Genomic DNA, 22,949 nt, shown 5'->3' on the forward strand with positions numbered 1-22,949 from the left:
TAGCAGGAAAGTCTCTTTTTCAAATGTATGCCCCAGGGTTTTGTGTATGTATTCAGCGTTGTGCAAACATACTCACCGTTTTATTCTAGAACATTTCCGTCCCTCTCCCATAGCTGTCCCTTTTCTCTCAGATCCTACCCTAGCTCCTGGCTACCCCCACTATGAACTTGCTAGTACGGATACAGGTTTTCGTGTGGATGAACATGCATGAACACAGAGCACAAAGAAGAAAACAAGGGGAATGGTGGGAAAGTTGAGTCACAGCTCGGTAAATGGGGGTGCGGGACGCCTACTGTAAAGACCTTGCCCTGAATCTGTCACCGTGGGATTTATGAATTTATTTCACTCAAACATCACTTGTCATATTAAGTTAATGATGCTAATTTATGTTCATGCACGTGTGTGCGGGGCCGTACGTGCATGTGTGTGTACAGGAGTGTGTGCTAGTGCTAGGGTTTACATTCAGGGCCTGGGCACCATCCCTGAGCTATTTTGATCAAAGGCAGTGTTTTATCACTTGAAACACAGCTCCACTCCTGGCTTTTTGCTGATTAGACCTTCCTGCCTGGACTGGTTTCCTCAGACCTCAGCCTCCTGAGTAGCTAGGATTACAGGGATGAGCCATCTGTGACCGGCTTTGAAGTTCTTTTTTTTTTTTTTTCTTTTCTTAACTTTATTAACCACATTAGTTTTAGTTGTAGCTAGTTTGAAACATGAGCTTTGTTACAGTCATATAAAAGGTATAAATATAAGGACAGACAAATACTTTTAAAATAACATACTATTTAAATAGTATAAAATTTGTGAGAATTTTAAAAATTGAAGATTTTTCCTCTTTAATGGGGTGTTGTATAAGTTGGAGAATTACTAAATCTATGAAAGATCTGCTATTAGAAAATATTTTCAGTATATTTAGATTTGGGGATAAAGGGAGGAAGTCTTAGGCATTAGGGAAAAATCTCTGGTTAAAATTTGGCCGGGATATTAATGTAGTCCATTTAGAGATTAAAGGTAAAATTTCCTAAGCGAAGTAGGGGAGAAAATTACTAATTGCTCATTGCTGCAGGGTAATTTGTTCCCCATGAGACAGGTCAACACCAAAACTGGGAAAGTTTCATTCCTTCCTTGGCTCAGTGGGACAGAGAGATCACTGTACACCATCTGTTCACAGCAGATACCAAAAGCAGAAGGTGAGCAGCCAAGTACAAAGGAACAGGTCTCACCTCTTTGAAGCCTCTATCCACCCCACCCCATCACACCCACATCCCACCTTCCTTCATTACACTGTTCCCTTCTCTCCCACTTGGAGAGGATTTGCAGCCTCTCTTTAACAGCCTTGTTCCTTTGTTTGTAAAACTCCATCTTTACCCTAATAACCTCCCTCCACTTTTGTAACTTACAGTAAGATTCCTCTCCCAGGTAGTTGGTACTCTCAGGGACTTTTAGCCTCAGTCACAGGCAGATGAAAAAGAGACAGTGAAGTTGCTAAGCTGTCCCTGCCCATTATCTTAGGACTAAGGTTGCAGACAGTGAAAGAGAAACCTCAATTTATCAGACACCAAAAACCATTCAAGCAAAGAAAGCCATATCAAGTTTCCCTTCCAAAAATGTCTTAAGCCCAAGATCAGACCTCTGTATTTGCCATATACATTGGTGAACACATTCCATGGCCTCTGCCCTCTTTAGTGCTTACATTCAGTTGGAGAAGATAGATCTTAATCAAATAAGTGAAACCACTAGATAATATGTATTCTAAATGGTGATAATTGCATAGAATGCAATTGCATAGAACGCAATTATGAATATTAAGACGCCAGGCACTTGTGGCCTGTAATTCTAGCTACTGGGGAGGTTGAGATCTGAGGACTTTTAGAAGCCAACACAGACAGAAAAGACTGCCAAAAAGCAGGAAGCAGATATGGCTCCAGAGGTAGATCACCAGCATTAACAGACTGTGACAAAAGAGATATTAGGCCGAGCACTGGTGGCTCCTGCCTATAATCCTAGCTACTCAGGAGGCTGAGTTATGAGGATCGCGGTTCAAAGTCAGCCAGGGCAGGAAAGTCCGTGAGACTCTTATCTCCAATAAACCACTAGAAAACCACAAGTGGCACTGTGGTTCAAGCGGTAGAGTGCTTGCCTTGAGCTGAAAAGCATAGGGACAGCACCCAAGCCCAGAGAGAGAGAGAGAGAGAGAGAGAGAGAGAGAGAGAGAGAGAGAGAGAGAGAGAGAGATTAGAACATTTCTATGTCACTAATGATGGCCTTGAGTCCCAGATAATGAATTAGCCAAATGAAAAAGATCTCTCAGAATCAACCATCTGTGCAAAGACTGAAGAAAGCACACAAGTTTCTTACTATCAAGGAACTGAAACAAGACCGTGTGATGAGAATGTGACAAGTCAGGGGGAAAATACAGAACACGAAACATGTCACCAAGACTCTCAGCCTCTTCAAAACAAGGTGTCCAAGCATTGAAAGAGTTCCAGAAGTCTGATATTATCTACTACTTAAAATGATGAAGCAGTAAGGAGGTTAAGCTTATTATATTTGTCTGGGTAGGAGATAGAGTAGGTCAGAAAAGGTCAATGAAGAGAGAGGTAGGTGAAATTAAGAACTATTTTGGAGAGAAGGTTAAATAAGCTCCAATGAAGAGCTGGAGGTGGAGGCCTAGAGGCCAGGTTTGTAAAACTTCTGGCCTGAGGGTGCAGCTTTGAGGCATGAGTGGCTATGGAATAGAAAGAGGAACACAACCAAACAGCATATAGGACAAAATGTGTTCTGAGGGTGGAAGAGCAAAGGAAATAGCAGAAAAATTGATTTATGGTCGGGGTCAGGAACGCATGAGTACCTCACCCCCACAGAATCTGGTCCAAGGATTGGGCTGTAAGTATTTTTGTTAAACAAGTGATATTTCAGTATAGTATTACAAGGAGTATAGAAGAAAGTTCTTTTGTTAACAAGGAGTATAGAAGAAAGTTCTTTTGTTTAAGCATATGAAAAATCTATAATTAAGTTGGGGGTGTAGAGTGGTAGAGTGCTTGCCTCACTTTCAATATGCAAATCTATAATAATATTCACAAATAGCTGTACTCTTACACATTTTGGGAAAAAGAGAATTTCCAGACATTTACAGGAAGTAAGAAGATTAGGGTTTTTTTTTTTAAAGCAGAGCATACATATTTTCTTTCGATTTGTCACAGTCATGGTTGTGAGACAGGATAGATCAGAGAAAATGAGACAAGGAACACACAGAGACAGATATTGTATTAATGAATATAATACAATGTTATATTAATAAATTCAATACTATATTATATTAATGAATTTATTATTTTTATCTTGAGCTCTATATTCTCTCATAAGCTATAACATTTAGTAGAAAAGAAAAAAAAAACCAGAATAGTTCTCTTCCCTCTGACCCTGTTTACATGCCCAGATGATAGCATGCTCTAAAACGAAGCAAGGAAATCTTAAAATAGACACATATTCTGGGAAAAGGACTACTTTGGGCACAAAAAGCGTTTGCTAAGAAAAATATTATCTCAGGGATGGATGTCTTGAAAGAATTCATCCTTTGTCTGGAGAGAAGTCCAGACATCAATGACTTGAGATTGGAAGAAAATCACTCTCTATCAGTGACCCAAATGTGAGCAGGCCAGCCTTGAGGTCTCTGGACCCAGTTGATAAAAGAGTGTAATTGGCAAAATACCAGGTGTCCAAACAGAAAAACACCTGTCCTAAGGTGAAGTTGAGCTAAACTTCAACCTATTGTATTACCATATGTACCTGTGATGCTAAAGCACTCATTATACCTATTGCACGTGTGCCAGTATTCATGTCTAGCTGTATACTTTTTTCTCTTTCCTTTGCTTTACTAATAAAATTTCTTAGCCAGGCACCAGTGGCTCACGCCTGTAATCCTAGCTACTCAGGAGGCTGAGATCTAAGATCATGATTCAAAGGCAGTCCAGGCAGGAAAGTCCATGAGACTCATCTCCAATAAACCACTTAGAAAACCGAAAGTGGCACTGTGGCTCAAGTGGTAGAGCGCTTGCCTTGAGCCGAAGAGCTCAGGGTCAGCACCCAAGCCCAGAGTTCAAGCCCCACAACCAAAAAATAAAATAAAATAAAATAAAATTCTTGGTCTCTACATTGATGAATCTTAAGATCCTTCCTCCCTCCCTCCCTCCCTCCCTCCCTCCCTCCCTCCCTCCTTCCCTTCCTTCCTTTCCTTCCTTCCTTCTTTCTTTCCTTCCTTTCCTTCCTTCCTTCTTTCCTTCCTTCCATCCTTCCTTCCTTCCTGCCTTCCTTCCTTCCTTTCCTCCCTTCTTCCCTCCCTCCCTTCCTGTCTTTCATTCCTAATTTATTTTTGTGCTGGTCCTAGGGCTTGAACTCAGGGCCTGGGTGCTGTCCCTGAGCTTTTTGTTTTGCTCAAGGCTAGAGTTGTCCATCTACCACTTGAGCCACAGTTCTACTTTTGGCTTTTTTGTTTTTTTTGGAGATAAGAATTTCACAATGGACTTTCCTGCCCTGGCTTGGCTTTGAACTATGATCCTCAGATCTCAGCCTACTGAGTAGTTAGGATTACAGGTGTGAGTCACTGGTTCCTGCTTTTTTTTTTTTAAACATCAAGAACTCAGTACCCAGAGCCAAGCAGAAACCACCTCCCTCTTGCTTCCCTGAAGCATCATGTTTCAGATGTGATAACAGTTGCCAATACAGGAAGCCCTAAGCCACACCCTGCTGAGCCACAGCCTGCTGAGGACAACTTCTAGTCACACAAGACCCCTATACCCTCTAGAGCCCTAAATCTCCCTAAGAATGCTCTGCCCCACATTATTTTTTAAACTTATTTTTATGTTTTATTTTTGTGCCAGTACAGGCTTGAAGTCAGGGCCTTATGCTCTTACTTGGCTCTTTTGCTCAAGGCTGATGCTCTACCACTTGAGCAGGCACTCTATCACTTCTGGCCTTTTGCTAGTTAATTGCAGATAAGAATCTCATGGTCTTTTCTGCTCAGGCTTCCTGAGAGGCTAGGATTACAGGTGTAAGCCACAGGTGCCCGGCTTTTAGCATCACGTTCTTTTTGTGTTTTTTGTTTGTTTTTGTGCTAGTACCTGGGCTCAGCACTGGCCCTGAACTTTTTTTTGCTGAAGGCTAGTTCTCAACTCCTTGCGCCATGGCTCCACTTCCAGCTTTTTGGTGGTTAATTGGAGATAAGAGTCTGATGGGTTTTTGTACCCAGGCTAGCTTTGATTTAGGATTTTCAAATCTTAGCCTTCTGAGTACCTAGAATTATAGATATGGGCCACTGGCACCCAGCTCTGTTTTGTTGTTTTTAAAATAATTTCATATATAACAGAAACGTGGTAGAAAAGTTCAAAGAATACTTGTACACTCTTAGTACAGATTCCTCAGCTACTCCTATCTTACATTGGCCCTTTAACTGTTTTCTCATCATGTCTACATATGGACTAAACTATGTCCCTCTCAAAATTCAATGTCAAAACTATAACTTAGAGTATGACTGTTGTTAGAGACAGGACCTTAAAAATGGACTAAACAAATTAGAGGTGGGCTTTAAGAGAATCCGGTGTCCGATTAGTAAAAGAAGTTAAAATGCAAAGAGGTGGGGGGGGGGACAGAGAGAGACGGACAGACAGACAGAGTAAGACAGAGAGGAAGGAAAGAGTAAGGAAGAAGAGAGGAAGAGGGACGGAACTAAGGAGGAAGAGATAGAGAAGAGGATAAAAGATTAATAGAGAGAAAAACAGACCAAGAATGCATGTTCCCAGAGAAAAGTCAATGACATAGAAAGCATGTTGCCAACCTCAAGCCAAGGACAGAGGCTTTGAGTGAAATCAACCTTGTAGATACCTTGATCTTATTCTGCTAGCCCTCAGAATTGTGACAAAATAAATTTCTGTCGTTTAAGGCATTAAGTATGTAGAGCTTTGTTATGGTTGTCCTAGCAAACTGATACATTCCTTTTTCTGAGCTATATTTAAAGTAAATTGCAAATGTGATGCGACTTTAGTGCCTAACAGCTCGTAGTATATGCTCTCTTAAATTCCATAATTCATTTAGCTAAGTCAAGAAATCAACCTTGACACACTGCTACTAGCTTGATCCCTATTTTGACAATTGTCTTATGGTGTCATTTATAGCAAAAGAGAAAAAAAGAAAAAAACTGGAGAGAGATACAGAATCCAGTCTAGCATCTCACTGTATTTAGCTGTCATGAACTCCTTTAAGCTAGAACAGTTCCTCTTTCTTTTTTTTTTAATTTAATTTAATTTTATTTGTGAACATACTGTACAGAGGGGTTACAATTACATGGGCAGGATAATGCGTACATTTCTTACCAAGCATTGCAGCCTCCTCCTTTGGTTTACCCTTCACATCCCTTCCCAGCCTCCCCCCTCCCCCCCCAATCCCAGTCCTTCTCCTTCCCCCCCTTTCCCCCCTCCCCCCCGCCCCCGCACCGACGTTGTAAAGCTCGTTTTGGACATGACAACTTGTACTTCTCATTGTTGCAACAGGTCCACCTGTATCCTTAAACAACTGGTTTTTCCCCATCTCCTCCACAAGTTATACTGACATCAAATATAGTGAAAGCAGGGGCTATACTGTGGGGGAGCGACATACAAAGCAACAAAGAGATAATCTTATAAATGCATTAGAAACACATGCATGAAAGAAAAAAACATTAAAATACATATCTAAGGGTTCATTTTCCTGACATCACATTATCTGGCCTATTCCACTTGACTCATACATATACTAGATATTGCAAATAAGGGAAACCATGGGACCTATGTTTCTTTGGGCCTGGCTTACTTCACTTAATATAATTTTTTCCAAGTTGTTCCATTTCCTAACAAATGGGGCAATGCCATTCTTTCTGATGGAGGCATAGAATTCCATTGTGTATATATACCACATTTTCTTGATCCATTCATCTACTGAGGGGCATCTGGGTTGATTCCATATCTTAGCTATGGTAAATAATGCTGCAATAAACATTGTTGTGCTGGTAGCTTTAGTGTGGTCTTGTTTGTAAACATTTGGGTAAATGCCCAAAAGTGGGATTGCTGGGTCATAGGGGAGTTCTATGTGAAGTCTTTTGAGGAACCTCCATACTGCTTTCCAAAGTGGTTGAACAAGTTTACATTCCCACCAACAATGAAGTAAGGTTCCTTTCTGTCCACATCCCCTCCAGCATCTGTTGTTGTTAGAGTTCTTGATTTTTGCCGTTCTAACTGGGGTGAGGTGGTATCTCAATGTTGTTTTGATTTGCATTTCTTTATGGCTAGGGATGTTGAACATTTCTTCATGTGTCTATTGGCCATCCTTCTTTCTTCTTCAGAGAAGTTTCTCTTTAAGTCTTTCGCCCACTTATTTATTGGGCAGTTGTTTCTTTGAGGATTTGTTGTTGGGGGTTTACAGTTCCTCTTTCTATCACAATGTTGGCATTTTCAAAAATTAACAGTGGTTTGTCTTTTTTTTTGAAAAATTTCATTCGTTTTTATTTCAATTTCAATTTATTTTTAAATGTTTTTTATTGTAAAGATACCATACAGAGGAGTTACATGAGTAAGGTAATGAGTACATTTCCTATTGTTTTCATTCTTTTTTGTGTGAAAATACTGTACAGAGGGGTTACAATTACATCGGCAAGATAATGAGTACATTTCTTATCAAGCATTGTAGCCTCCTCCTTTGTTTCCCCTTCCCATCCTCCTCCACCCCCCCCCCCCCCCGTTGTCTTTTTTAGGTCTTTTTTTTTTTTTTTAAACCAGGGCTGAGAACTGAACCCAGAGCCTTGGGCGCCCCAGGCGGGCGCCCTTCCGCTGGGCTAAACCCCCAGCCCCCGGTTTGTCTTTTTTAAAGTGGCTTATTTGCTGTTTCCTCATAATTTGGTTAAGATCTTGTAGTATATTCTAATCTTACAGGAACATATTTTTTTTCCTGGACAATCTTTACATTCCAGCTCTGTAATCTCTCTTCTCAATGTGAAAATGAGAAATTTGTAAGTTTTTTTTTTTTTTTGGTCGGTTGTGGGGCTTGAACTCTGGGCCTGGGCGCTGTCCCTCAGCTCTTCAGCTCAAGACTAGTGTTCTACCACTTCATCCACAGTACCACTTCTGATTTTTTTCTGGTGGTTTATTGGAAAAAGAGTCTCATGGACTTTCTTGCCTGGGCTGCCTTTGAACCGCAATCCTCAGATCTCAGCCTTCTGAGTAGCTAGGATTACAGGCATGAACCACCAGTGCCCCGCTTGTAACCATTTTAATGAAACCTGCTGGTTTAGGAAAATTACTGCATTAAATTTTCAGACTTGTTTAAAAACATGAAGTGATATGTATTCCATGAATATATTAGGTAGCACATGATATGTTCTTGTCTTGTTACTTGTATATTAACTTTGATGACTTTTTTTTTAGTGTTTTACTAGAGAAATATTCTGAGTCTACACAAAATAGCTGTCCAATAGATACGGAAAGGTCAGTCCAGTTTGAATTCCAGTTAAATAATACTTTATTTAAGAGAAGAATTTATTTAATAAAGAAGAAAGTAAAGGTCACTCAGGAGAGTGAGCAGCAGTTGTCTTGATAAATAATACAATACAAACAATAAATAAATAAAAATAATTACAGATAGAAACTCCAGAAGTTATTATTAAAATGTTTTTAATTTAATAGGACATACTGTACTTTTCTGTGCTAGATCTGGCAAACTTATATGTAAATATATGTAAATATGTTTCTCATCATCTAGCCTTCACACTGCTATTTTGACAATCGTTGATTCTGAATAATTTTTTACTCTGACTTTTCCAAATGGTGATTTTTCAAACTTGATCTACATTTCTTTGTCCACAGTTGAGCTGCTTTTCTTTTGTGGTGTAGGGGTTTAAAACTCAGGGCACCTGCTTGCTAGACAAACAATCTAGTCCCTGCCTATTTATCAGCACTTTACAGTTCCTGGAAGTGCCTGACACACATTAGGTGCTCATCTGGTCAATAATTGAATAAGTGAACTCTTAAAAAGGATTTAAATTGCTACTTTAAAGGTGACATACAGAGTGGTTACAGTTACATAAGTCAAATAAGAGTGCATTTCTTTTTGGATAGTATTATCCCTTCCCTGGCTCTCTTCTAGTTTTTTCCTCTCATCCCATCCACAAGTTGTATAGTTCATGTTCAACATAGTATCTGAGTACCATTGCCACACTTGTTCACCTTTTGCCCCTCCGTTTCTGTGCCTCCCCTTATACTCCCAGATGCATATAAACAAACTGAAAAAGAAAAGAAAACAAAAACAGCACAAAAAGGAAAAAAAAGTCTTGTCATTTCTTGGAGTTCATTTTGATAAATATTATTATTTTTTCATTAGTTTTGTCCATTGTGGGGCTTGAACTCAGGGCCTGGGCACTGTCCCTGAACTTTTTTGCTCAAGGCTAGTGCTTCTACCACTTTGAATCACAGAGTCACTTCCAATTTTCTGGTGGTTAATTGGAAATAGGAGTCTCACGCACTTTCCTGCCAGGGCTGGCTTTGAACCACTACCCTTGGATCTTATGAGGCCTCCTGAGTAGCTAATATTACAGGTGTGAGCCACTCTACGGCGCCCGTCGGATAACTATTATTTTGTATGATCAGATGCGCGTAGGCCTTTTGCCTTTCTGTTCTCTAAAAGTATTCTTCCTTGTCTCACAGCGTGCGAATGCCCAGAGTCCTGTATCATAGAATGAACTATCTTCCCGTTTACCAGGCTTGGATGACAACAGCTGCATCCGACAGGGGCTTGCCTTTCTCAGCCAATCAGGGTGTGCTATAGAGACCTCAGAGCCTTCCACAGCTTGGTGGCCTTCTCCTTGTACTCCAATCATAAGCACAGCCCTGCTGGATTTAGCTTACGTTTAATGAAGACAGCTGATTGGCTTCCACGGCTCCGAGAGGACCAATGGGAATCTTCGGAAGGCGGAGCCTATCCGGGGGCGGCGGTATAACCGCGCGGACAGCCCGCGCGCGCGGTTCTCTCCCGGCACGGGTACCGGCGTGTGCCATGGCTACAGCTTCTCTCTTGTCCGCATTGGCTGCCCGGCTGCTGCGACCTGCGCACAGCTGCCACCTCCGCCATCACCCCTTCCATCTTGCCGCAGTTCGGTAAGTGGGTCGAGGAGGGGATCAGCGCGGAAAACCGGTGAAAACCGAGAACGAGGGCCACCTGGGCTCTCCGATGGGCGTCGCGGGGCCGCCTTTTTAGCATCGCCCGGGCCGTGGCGGTCGGGGAGAGAGGGGTGTGGCGGGGCGACGTGGCACCCAGCGTGGCCGGAGCCGGCCGTGTGGGGCAGAGGCTTGGGCGCGGGGGGCGAGAGCTTCCGGGAGCCCCGATTTACCTGGGAAGCCCTCAGGGATACTGCTGGCATCCCCACACCGACGCGGGGAGTTTGCCCAGGGGAGACCGTCGGCGAGCGCCGGGAGCGGTTCCCGAGGGCAGCCCGCGCTCGCGGTACCCTGCCGGGACCCTAGCGGCGGACCGGGTTGGTGCAGTCTGATGAAATCCCCGAGCCGGCTTGCTGGTGGGGTATCCGCACTTCCCTCCTCCTCGTCCTCCTTCGGGGATGGGTGTGGTGGGCGCAGCGCGCTGCCCCTTGGCTGCGGTGGATGTACGTACGGTGGTCCCCAAGAGTCTGACTGCAGCCCGTGGCAAGCTGGCCAGTGCCAGCCTGGGTAACCTGAGGTGCTGATCTCCGGGAGGTTGCCAGGGGCTGATGGGAGGAGGCGGGTAGTGGGGAATGACTGTTTCTTGAGGGTGTGCATGTGTGTGCGTGTGTGTGTGTGTGTGTGTGTGTGTGTGTGTTTGTGTGTGTGTGTGCGTGCAGTTTTACAACGTGAGTTCTGGAAGCGGCTTGTGGGGACGATTGCTATGAATGAAATCAATACACCTGGCCAGACACTTCAAAGTGGTCAAGATGGTAAATTTCATGTTATACATATTTTGCCCACAAAGAAAGTGGGTGGAAAAAGATACCTGGGAGATGGACAGGGAAAACTGTTGGCTTTGCCTTAGGGAGGTAATTTTTTTTTTTTTCCCTGATCTATCCAGATTTCAAACTTAAATTCTTACCTAGATAAGGGGCCCGAGGCTGTGATTTCTGTCTTTGTAACCTCTTTTCTGTCTGTCTTTATTCAGGGCGCTTTCATTTCCTAGAGTCTTGTTAAATGTTATTAATGACATTTCCAAGGCTCTGCTTGTTGGAGCACAGGATGCAGAGTACAGAATGCGTGGGGATGACTTTTTTGGTAGGACTTGGGAGGAAACATATAAGACTTTCCTTGGTCTGACCATGATCAGCCTTTATAGCGCCATCCTTTTTTTTTTTTTTTTTTTAACTGCTTTCCTGAGCTGCTGGCCTGAGGGTAAGACCTTTCATAGACTGTTCTGGTTGAAAAGTATTTATAAAAATCATCTTATCCATTGCCTAACGACATAGACCAGTTTGTTTACACTCAAATAGCGAAAGCTTTCCTTTTGCTTGCCTTTCTGACAGATGTGTGCTCCAAAGCCCTGAATGCAATCCAGGTTATCTGTGCTGCACATTTGATATTTACAGTGTTGCACTGCTGTTTCAGAGGGCTTCAGGAACATAAACCTCATAGTTAGAGAGTTAGTACCGTAGCCTTGGAGACAGTGGGGCATGGGGCAAGTGGACTTTGGAGCAGAATTCTCTATTTGAATCTTGTTTCTCAACTTCTCAGTTTCTTCTTCTGTATAGCAAACTGAATATTATAATACTGCCAAGATAACAGAATCTTTTGTTTCATAGATATTAGTTCCTTTTTCCTTTGTGTCTTCTCTCCTTACTGGTCCCATTAATTAATTTTTTCTGGAAAGCTCTATAAGCATATGTGTGTGTGTGTGTGTGTGTGTGTGTGTGTGTGTGTGTGTGTGTGTGTGTGTGTGTATGATTTTTTTTACAGAGTTTTGAGAAGCAAAGGAGGGCTAAAATGCAGTTACATTATGAAAGTTCTTTATGACATTGTGGCTTTGTTTTTACTTGTATTACTTTTTTTTTTTTTTTAAACAAATTGGCATAACATCCAGAACCTGTCTTTGGAAGCAAAGATTGGAACTTGGAACCTCGCCTTTTTCCAGAACCCTGTGTCCTGAGCTTTAGCATATCATTTTTAGTTCAAGTGGGCTGCTACCATTTTCTCTTAAGTTAACTGCTGTCAAAAGAACCTTTTTATGAAGTGCCAGCTATGTTCTTTTCACAAGTATATATGTGCTATACACACATACATATATATATATATATGTAATTTCTTATAAGTATGTATATAAACATATCCATGACATGGACATGATATAAGAAATTGCTTTCATTGAACATACATGCCTGACACTTTATATAAGTTACTTCATTCAGTATGAATGAATGACTATCCTAAGCTCTTTTTTATTTTTTATTCTTTTTTTGGTCGGTCTTGGAGCTTGAACTCTGGGCCTGAGTGCTGTCCCTCAGCTTTTTAGCTCAAGTGAGCGATCTACCACTTGAGTCACAGCACCACTTCTGGTTTTCTGGTGGTTTATTGGAGATACGAGTCTCACGGACTTTTCCTGCCCGAGGTGGCTTTGAACCGCAATCCTCAGATCTCAGCCTCCTGAGTAGCTAAGCTCTTTTTTAGTAGTCTTTGTAGCATTCCAGAATTGAGAATGTATTTCTGGCTAAGGATAGTTATTCCACTTACTGATATAGACCAGGGATTTTGCCAGGAATATTTATATTAGCAAAGTCCTAAATCTCTTCATTCTAATTCTAAAATAGATTTGTAAATACTAACGTGTTTTCACTTCCTTAATATACCATGAGTATAAATTGTGATCACAGTTACATGGATACATTACATAAAATCTGAGTAAAAATATTGGTTTGTTAAAATCTGTGAGTCTTACTATCTTGTAAGACATAGTATGATTAGTATAAATTTTAGATGTAAACTTGTATTAAAAGTTTAAAAGTAGGTGCTGTTTAAAGTAGGTATTTACTTATAAGGCAAATAAGAAGCAAGCATAGAAGACTTAAAGCTTGTAAAAGCTTTAAAATTCTATTTTTAGTAGTGGAATTGAGAATTAATCCTGACAGTAAGAGGCATCTAGTGCCTTGATGTAATTATTGCTGAGAACTAACATCTGCTGCAGGGAACAGATGTTTCTTTGGTCATGAGGTTGGAGCAGTCCTCCTGTGACAGAGAGCAGAAGCCTAAGGGGGAAAGAACTGTTTTCATGGGAACATTTTTTTTTTCTTTTGCCAGTTGTGGGGCCTGAACTCTGGGCCTGGGCGCTGCCCCTCAGCCCTTCAGCTCAAGGCTAGCACTCGACCACCTGAGCCACAGCGCCACTTCTGGCTTCTTCTGCTTATGAGGTGCTGAGGAATCAAACCCAGGGCCTCATGCATGCAAGGCAAACACTCTACCACTGAGCCACCTTCCCAGCCCTCATGGGATCTTTTTGCTTAAAGAAGAAATGCTATTCTTCAAGTAATGACTGTTAGGTAGGAAAAAAAACAAAACAAAACAGGATTTTTAACATTTGGCCTTCATGTAGCCCAAGAAGAGCTGCATAACCCGTTTAATTGGGAAGAGAGCATTACAGAGATTCAAGCATGGCTTGGGGAACTGAAGAAGCCTCTAGATGGCTGAGCTTTCTCATTGTCCTGCTGCCGCACCAGCTCTCTGGTCCCCTTGCCCTAATTGTTGCCCTTGATGCAATTGATATTGTCTGATCCTGCCTTCTTTTTATGGCTTTCTTCTGCTCTTTCAACAGGTCCTCTGGTTCTAGTTTGAAGTGCCTCAGGGAGGAGCACTGTCTGGTCTAGTTAATTAGTACTGCTCCTCGTGGAAGCTTTTGTACCATCTGGACTGCTAGCCATCCTAGCAGATGCTCACTGCTGGTCAGCTGTGTATGGGCTACGGAGACCTGGGGTAGAGCGTACTACCATCTTAAGGAGGGTCCTCCCACTCTTATCAGAAGTTTTCCCCACAAGGGGCTGTGAACAGCCCTAGGCATTTTGAGGTTTAACCTGTTCAATGTAGAGGCTATAGGTCTGACTACATGACATAGTTTTTGTATAGGCAATCTCTGTCTCTGGATTCAGTCAGCTGTAGATGGAAACTATGTGTGTGTGTGGGGGGGGGAACTTCATCTAACTAAGCATGTACAGACGACACAGTAAAATAACTATTGATAAATCTTTGCATTGCACTGGATTATTTAAGTTGGGCACTGGTGACTCACACCTGTAATTCTGGCTACTCAGGAGGGTCTGAGATCTGAGAATCACAGGTCAAAGCCAGCCCAGGCAGGAAAGTTCGTAAGACTCATCTCCAATTAAACACCTACAAAAACCCCAACAAAACAGAAGTAGAGCTGTGGCTCAAAGTGGTAGAGTGTTAGCCTTGAGCAAAAAAGCTGAGGGACAGCATTCAGGCCTTGAGTTCAAGCCCCATGACTGGGGGGAAAAGATTTATATAAGTATAGGAGAGGATGTACATAGGTGATATGCAAATATCATTTTATGTAAAGGATTTGAGCATCTGTGGGTAGGAAAGTGAAAAGTCCTGGCAAAACAAACTACAAATGGCATATGAGCATTTAGATGAAACTGTTGAGTCTTGTAGAGAAAATCTCATAGTGTAAGGTGTAGGAAATGAAAAATGTCCATGGAAAGAATTGTCTCATAGGCCTTGGTCAGGAAGTAATGAGGTGGAACATTAGGAGCTTAAACTGATCAGGACCCCACCTGGCTGAGTACTGTCTGTCACTTAAACTTCCTGAGGTCGGATGAACTAGTTCAATCAAGTTTATCTCCAAATTTACAGCGGGACACAGGGGTATCACTTAAATCTGTCCTTCAGATTTCAATTGTTTTTTGTCTTAGGCATTTAAATCTTAAATTGAAGGCTGTTAGTTTTTGGGGTCAATAACTTTTTGTAGTTTGAGCTTTACATTGTACAGAAATTTCAACACTTTGTTTTTGTAACTCTGTTGCCTCTGTTACAGAAATGAAGCTGTTGTCATTTCTGGAAGGAAACTGGCCCAGAAGATCAAGCAGGAGGTGCGGCAAGAGGTAGAAGAGTGGGTAGCATCTGGCAACAAGAGGCCGCACCTGAGCGTGATTTTGGTTGGTGAGAATCCTGCCAGTCATTCCTATGTCCTCAACAAAACCAGAGCAGCTGCAGATGTGGGTATGTGTCACTGTCGGCTCCCCCACACTATTCACTTGAAGATTATTTGAGGCAAAGGCCATTGGAACTTATGGAATCTCTTTCTGATTAGAAAACTCTGGCAGAGGTTGCTAATGGGATTGAACACTGCCATAAAGAACTTAGGCCCTATATTTGCTTTTTGACTGGAACAGGAGGAACCTAATCAGCACTCTCAGTGTCTTCAGGAATATGGTCTAACTTCTGTTCTTAGCCTTGCCATTTTCACGGATGACAAATTTTACATTTGTTTTCCTTAAACAAAAATGAGAAGCCGGCCTCCGTGGCTCACACCTGTAATCCTAGCTACTCTGGAGGCTGAGATCTGAGGATTGTGATTCAAAGCCAGCCCAGACAGGAAAGTTTGTGAGACTCTTATCTCCAAATAACCACCAGACAACTGGAAGTGGTGCTATGGCTCAAGTGGTAGAGTGCTTGCCTTAAGCTGAAGAGCTCAAGGACAGTGCCAAGGCCCAGAGTTCAAGCCCCATGACCGACCAAAAAAAAAAAAAAGTCTCTTGACTTGAACATTTGAAATTTAAAGCCATAGGGAATTAGGAAAGATTGAGCAATGGGGAGTTAAGACATGTTAGTAATACGGTTGAACAGTCACAGATTGAAAGGAAATGACTAACTTCTGGGAAATATCTTTTGGTTTCTTTCTTTTTTTTTTTGGCCAGTCCTAGGGCTTGAACTCAGGCCCTGGGCACTGTCCCTGAACTGTTTTTGCTCAAGGCTAGCACTCTACCACTTGCCACAGTGCCACTTTCAGCTTTTTCTGTTTATGTGGTACTGAGGAATTGAACCCAGGGTTTCATGCATGCTAGGTAAGCACTCTACCACTAAGCCACATTCCTAGCCCCATCTTTTGATTTCTTAATTGATTTGTTCCGAAGCTAAGCATGCTGTAAAAGTGGCTCAGAGTTAGGTGATGGGAGATTGATATGATATTTCATGTCTTATGGACAACAGATTACCATGTGGCTGCAGATAAAAGGCTCAAGATTCAGATAGATCTCTGCCCACTCATCTGTGGGTCATTGGTTTAAGTACTATGTACCCTTCTGGTGAGGCTATACAGTCACTGGCGCATGAACCACAGGTCTGTTCTGTTCTTCATCAGTGCCCCTTTCAGTTGAAAAGTTCTAGAAAACAGCAAGCTATGACATTTTAAGATTCTGGGAGGGAACCAGGTGTGTGTGGCTCATGCCTATAATCTTAGCTATTCAAGAGCATGAGACCTGAAGATCATGACTCAAAGCCAGCCCAGGTGCCAGCCTGGAGCAAAAAAGCAGTGTTCAGGCTCAGAATTCAAGCTCCAAGATCATTGCGGAGGATAGGGGAAACACTGAAGTAGCATGGTACAGATGAAAGAACATGAGCTTTAGAACAAGAAATGTGGCCCTGTGATTGGCGGCTTTTAATCTGAGACTCAGTCTCACGTCTACAAGACAGAATTGCTGAGGATTACGTAGATTAGTGCCTGGAAAACCACTGAACAGGTATTCTCCAGTACAGGTTTGTGAAGTTAGCTTTTTAAGTTGCTGTGAATCAGTCCAGGCTTTCAGCTCCCAGAGTGGTGCAATGGTAACACTGTGATAGCAGGGAACAGCAGGCAATAAAATAGTAGTACTGAAGTGTTTTTTATAACCTTGACATTTTCTTGTAATAGGAATCAACAGTGAGACTATTGTAAAACCAACTTCAATCTCAGAAGAAGAGCTGTTGAATTTAATCAATAAACTAAATAATGATGAAAATGTAGATGGCCTTCTTGTTCAGCTGCCGCTCCCAGGTGAGTTTTGGTCTCTACCAGTGGAGAGGCTTGGCTGCTTATACAGCTTGCACTCTGTGTGGATTTGACCTAAAAGGGGAGGTGAACTCAGAAGATGGAATATTGACTTAGAAATATTATTATTAGAAACATTAGTGTTATTATATGTAATTAATATTAACAATTTAGTATTGAATCTTAATATAAAAGGTAGTGAAGGGAAACAGTGAGAAAAAGGGTATTTATTGCCTTTTGTATTAGGCATTTTACATTTCGTTTAATGTGAGCTTGTTCTGTACACACCAGATAAGCTTGAGTCAAGCAGCACTAACTATAGAACAGCGATTTAAGGCCACTGCCCAACTTCTTTTTCAGAACACATAGATGAGAGAAGAATCTGCAACGCTGTTTCTCCAGACAAGGATGTTGACGGCTTTCATGTAATCAACGTAGGGAGAATGTGTTTGGACCAGTATTCCATGTTACCAGCTACCCCCTGGGGTGTGTGGGAAATCCTTAAGCGAACTGGTAAGTATATCCCAGAATTGTATGTCTGTCCCTAACCCAAAGTCTCAACTCAAAAGCTCTGAAATCCAAAACTTTTTGAGTATTATTGATTTTAAGATTAGAGATATGAATCTGGTAAAATCTGGGCAGGTATTACCAAATATGGAAAACTTGGAAATTTCAAACACTTCCAGCCTGAAGTAGTTCAGATGAGCAATATTTAACTTATACTTGTAAATGACAAAAATTCCAGTGCCAAAGAATAGAACTCCCAGCATGCATCCTCTGTCCCCATTTGCAGAGCTGACCTCTTAACGCCTGCCTATAATGGTTCTTGCTCTTTAATCCAGAGGCTTTAAGGAAAGGAAATTTAGGATTTTCTAGTGATGATAGTGTACATTTATGTAACATTTTGTGTTAGAGTCTTTTCTCCAACCCTTTCTATGTGGCAAGGATAGGTCTGATTGGCTGATGAGCTAATAAACAATGATGTCATTATCAAAATTAGATTCACATGCTAGGTCATCTGACTTCTTTTGGTGCTCATTTTAAGACAGACTGAAAATGCTTTAAATGAAATTTACATATAATATATATTACACACACACACACACACACATTTTTTTTTTTTGCTTTTTACCCCCCATAGGTATTCCAACCCTAGGGAAAAACGTCGTTGTGGCTGGAAGGTCAAAAAACGTTGGAATGCCCATTGCAATGTTACTACACACAGATGGGGCACATGAACGTCCTGGAGGTAGGGAATTGCTTTCAGAATAGTCTTGTCCATTTTGTGAGAACCTTCAGGGGCAATTCTGTAGATATTTGGGAGTGTTAACTTTCTTGTATTGTGTATTTGGTATAATTTTGTTCACTTAGAGTAACCTTTGTGTGGAAGCCATACTCAGTGTCACCAAGGGGAGTTCCTTTATTATGGAACTAGCCTCAAATGTGAGTTTTAAATAAAGTATGACTATAGGCAATTAGAAATGTCTCAGAACATGGCTCAAGTGACACAGTGCCCACCTAGCAAGCGTGAATCCCTGAGTTCAGCCCCTAGCACCACCAAAAAAGAGAGAAATGTTCAGTTACAGCTCAGATAATTGGAAGTAAGAAATAGTTCTTAGTTACCTAGTTACAAAGTTAGTATCCATGAGCTGTGTCATTTGGTGGGGGGAAAAAAAATCTTAGACCATTGGAATGGACTAAATTGATAGAATTGAAGTGTATTATGTCATATTCTGTTATTTTGTGTATGGAAAATGTCATAAATCAGTCATTATAGGTACCACTTGAATTGTACCCTAGCCTAAATCAGGGATGAAGTTTCTACCATGACTTGAGTGGCTGAGACTTGACCTAATCCCAGGTTTTGATTTAGACTCAGCAGGTAATTTTCTCTTCATAGGTGATGCCACTGTTACAATATCTCATCGACACACTCCCAAAGAACAACTGAAGAAGCACACAATTCTTGCAGATATTGTAATATCTGCTGCAGGTAAAATTCAAGAGAGGGGGACAGAAGGACCAAAGGAAGAGTGAGATTGTACATCTTAGAATTTGCCTGCCTAACTGCCTTTCCATTCATCTTTCCCCTCAACAGTAAAGATGTGGGTGGAGCTGTGGGTTAGAATACTGTTTTTCATTGTAGACTGGGTAGGTGAAGCTTCCTGATGGCCTCACAATATTACCATTTACTATATGAAATGCAATGATTTCTTGGTTTTTATAAAGCTTGTTATTAAGTTCTCAGGTGTCTGGAAATGGAAAGGCAGTTGGAGTCTTTGTTTTCAGTACTAAGTGGATGGTTTATTCCTGTCTCCATTGCCAGGAATTCCCAATCTGATCACAGCAGACATGATCAAGGAAGGAGCCGCAGTTATTGATGTGGGGATAAATAGAGTTCAGGACCCTGTAACTGCAAAACCCAAGTTGGTTGGTGATGTGGATTTTGAAGGTAAATGAGGTCATTTTTTAAAAATTATAAAACCAATAAATACTGCCTTTAGGATTTATCATTTACTTTCTATTTAACTTTTAAATTTGAGTTATCCTGGAAATACTGTCCAAACTATTTTTCACAAGAAATAAGACGATTCTTATTTTAAAATGACACCTATTCTAGAAATAGTTTATATTTTTGTGTCATAAAGTTATGGAGGGCAGGTATTCATTTTCCAGGGAGTTTTGTTTTCTTTTTTTGTTGTTGTTGTTGTTGTTGGGCTTGGGCACTGTCCCTCAGCTCTTCAGCTCAAGGTGAGCCATAGCGCCACTTTTGGTTTTCTAGAGATAAAGAGTCTCATGGACTTTTCCTGAGGATTACAGGTGTGAGCCACCAGCGCCCGGCTAGTTTTGTTTTCTTTAGACTTAATAACTGAAACAACTTAATGACTTTTAACCAGTTTGAAAATTTAATGAAATCATTTTCTTAAGTTTCCTAAAGTATTAATCATTTTCATTTTCATTGAAAGGAAAGATCACAGACATGGTCAGTGAAGAAGTCCTGTAACTTCTCCTTTCAGTTCTTTTTTTTTTTTTTTTTGGGTCCGGTCGTGGGGCCTGAACTCTGGGCCTGGGCGCTGTCCCTCAGCTCTTCAGCTCAAGGCTAGCGCTCTACCACTTGAGCCACAGCGCCACTTCTGGCTTTTTTTCTTTTTGCTTATGTGGTGCTGAGGAATCGAACCCAGGGCCTCATCCATGCAAGGCAAGCGCTCTACCACTGAGCTACCTTCCCGGCCCATCCTTTCAGTTCTTAAGATATTTAACTGAATTTTATGCTGACAATCTTTTTTTCTTTTTTGTGGTTGTACTGGGTTTGAGTTCAAGGTTTCTTCCATGTTAGACAAGCATTATACCACTTGAGCCATGCTTAAAACTTATGCTGATAATCTTACTAACTTTCTGTTTCAGACTCAAGTTTAGGTATCTCAGTAAGTCCTTCCCATCCTGCCCCCCCCCCCCTTTTGTCCATTGTGGGGCTTGAACTCCAGGCCTGGGCACTGTTCCTTAGTGCTTTTGCTCACGGCTAGCACTTAGCACTTTGAGCCATAGCACCACTTCTGGTTTTCTAGTAGTTAATTGGAGAGAAGTCTCATGGACTTTGCTACTTGGGCTGGCTTTGAACTGTGATTCTCAGATCTCAGCCTCCTGAGTAACTAGGATTACACATGTTAGCCACCAGCACCTGGCTTCTAAGTATTTCCTTTTCTTTTTTTTTTTTTTTTTTTTGGTAGGTCCTGAGGCTTGAACTCTGGGCCCTGGGTGCTGTCCCTCAGCTCTTCAGCTCAAGGCAAGCCACAGTGCCACTAGTATTTTCTTTTTTCTTTTTCTTTCTTCTTCTTATTTTTTTTTTTTTTTAACCAGTGTGTGGCCTGAATGCTAGGTCTGGGCGCTGTCTCAGCTCTTCAGCTCAAGGCTAGCACTCTACCACTTGAGCCACAGTGCTACTTCTGACTTTTTCTGCTTATATGATGCTGAGGAATGGAACCCAGGGCCTCATGCATGCAAGGCAAGCACTCTACCACTGAGCCACCATCCCAGCCCTAGTATTTTCTTATTAAGAAAATTTTTTAGAGGTCCAGGATGTGACTCAAGTGGTAGAGTCCTTGCTTGCCTACATTGTAAGAAGCCCTGAGTTCAATCCTGAGTATTGAAAAAAGACAATGTTTTTTATGTTTTGCTTTTCACATATTAAAAAATTACTTGTTTGGTTGCTTGGGAGATTTTTACTTTCATATATTCCTTTTTAAAATGTTTTTAATATGGTGGGAAAATTAGCTGGTAAGTTATACCACTCATTAAATGTACATTCATTGACTAACTGTATACTAAGTGCATGTTGTTTTCAAAACATTACCCATCAGGGAGACGGGGGGAGGATGGGATGGGAAGGGGAAACAAAGGAGGAGGCTACAATGCTTGATAAGAAATGTACTCATTATCTTGCTTATGTAATTGTAACCCCTCTGTACAGTATTTTTACAATAAAAAAAAAACAAAACATTACCCTTGATTAATGTATATGTAATTTTTTTCAGAGGCATGTTTGTTACTGTTTTTTTCTTTGCATACATTCATGATATGTTAAAGATACGTTCTTTTGCCTAACTGTAGCTGCCTGTCTTGTTTCTATGCAGAAGTCAAGAAGAAAGCTGGTTACATCACTCCAGTCCCTGGAGGTGTAGGTCCCATGACAGTGGCAATGCTCATGAAGAATACCATTATTGCTGCAAAAAAAGTGCTAAGGCCAGAAGAGCTAGAAATGCTGAAGTCTAAAGAGCGTGGAGTTGCCACCAATTAACTGTGTCACCCATGCCATGAACAGCACTCCAAGCCAGTCCAAGAAGTAAATCAGGCCAACAGAAATGCAATATGTTTAATTTATTCTACTGAAATGATGCTTTGTATTTATTGAAAGTTTAAGTGGGTGTGTGTACGCGTGCTTGATGTCACCAGGAAGCCCTCTGGTGTCATATTGGATCATCTGATTTAGCCAAGAGAAACTGTTTACCTGAAGATAACATTGGAGATGCTGTTACACTGAGAGTGGATGCCTAACTTTATCACATACTTAAGTTAAAAATCTGCCTTTTCTAGGAGTGCATTTCCTAAGTGCTATTCCAATAAGAGTTGATACTCACTTTAGGTTCCAAACCTTTTGAGTTCAGCTGTTCAAACCAAAGGAAAAATGTTGCTAGTGAAAATTAGGGAGAAGGTAAAAAGGATTTAGTGGAGAAAGTGATTTATTGGAGAAAAAAATGACCTTGATTTCTGTATAATACTGAGTGTAACCAATTTATCTACAGAACTGAATTGGCTAAGGAAAACTACATGTGAATTAGCTGTTGTTTTGTGGCTTAGTCATTAGGGAAATGTTGCCCTTGTATGTATTTTATCTTTCTGGGAGCTCTCTCCATTTTAGCTTTCTAGGACTGAAAGGTTTATTTTATAAATTATTTGTGTGTACTGTTGTACTTGGCTTTTGTTATATCTTTACATTTTGTTGTTCAAGTTTTGTATTGCTAGGGGGAACCTGTGTGGTTTCTCTGTTATATCTTGAAACTTATTTTGGAAAAAACTTGGACTTGATAATCACTAGGGCAGCTTGTATAACTGTGCAACTTACTTTCCACCAAAGATGCAGCAGCACCTGCCTGCTTTTCTTTACATATTCTGTTGGCTTTCCTGAAAGATATTTAAGATCTTCAGTTAATGTCAAATCTAATCAGACTTTCTGATTAAAGGGTTGTTTTGTTAATAAAACACATCTGTCTGGTGTGGAATGAGTTTCTAGAATAGTATTTTCTTACTGTCTTAGTTATGACTTTTATTCCTGGATACATCAGTCTGGTTATTTCTATATTTGGTAACCCCCAAATCATAACAAA

General features: G+C 41.1%; 1 protein-coding gene across 1 annotated transcript; it reads left to right on the forward strand.

The window, feature by feature from the left end:
* The first annotated feature begins 10,035 nt into the window (after positions 1-10,035).
* On the forward strand, positions 10,036-22,862 carry Mthfd2 (methylenetetrahydrofolate dehydrogenase (NADP+ dependent) 2, methenyltetrahydrofolate cyclohydrolase). Its single transcript, XM_069989021.1, has 8 exons — positions 10,036-10,175; positions 15,076-15,260; positions 16,951-17,073; positions 17,428-17,580; positions 18,209-18,316; positions 18,968-19,060; positions 19,394-19,519; positions 21,699-22,862. Exons 1-8 carry the CDS (start codon positions 10,075-10,077, stop codon positions 21,860-21,862), a joined length of 1,053 nt encoding a protein of 350 aa, XP_069845122.1. The 5' UTR covers positions 10,036-10,074; the 3' UTR covers positions 21,863-22,862.
* Positions 22,863-22,949: the final 87 nt, after the last annotated feature.

Source organism: Dipodomys merriami, unplaced genomic scaffold (assembly GCF_024711535.1).
Source record: "Dipodomys merriami isolate MVZ:Mamm:240054 unplaced genomic scaffold, mDipMer1.0.p SCAF_37, whole genome shotgun sequence".
In the NCBI taxonomy this organism is placed as follows: Eukaryota; Metazoa; Chordata; class Mammalia; order Rodentia; family Heteromyidae; genus Dipodomys; species Dipodomys merriami.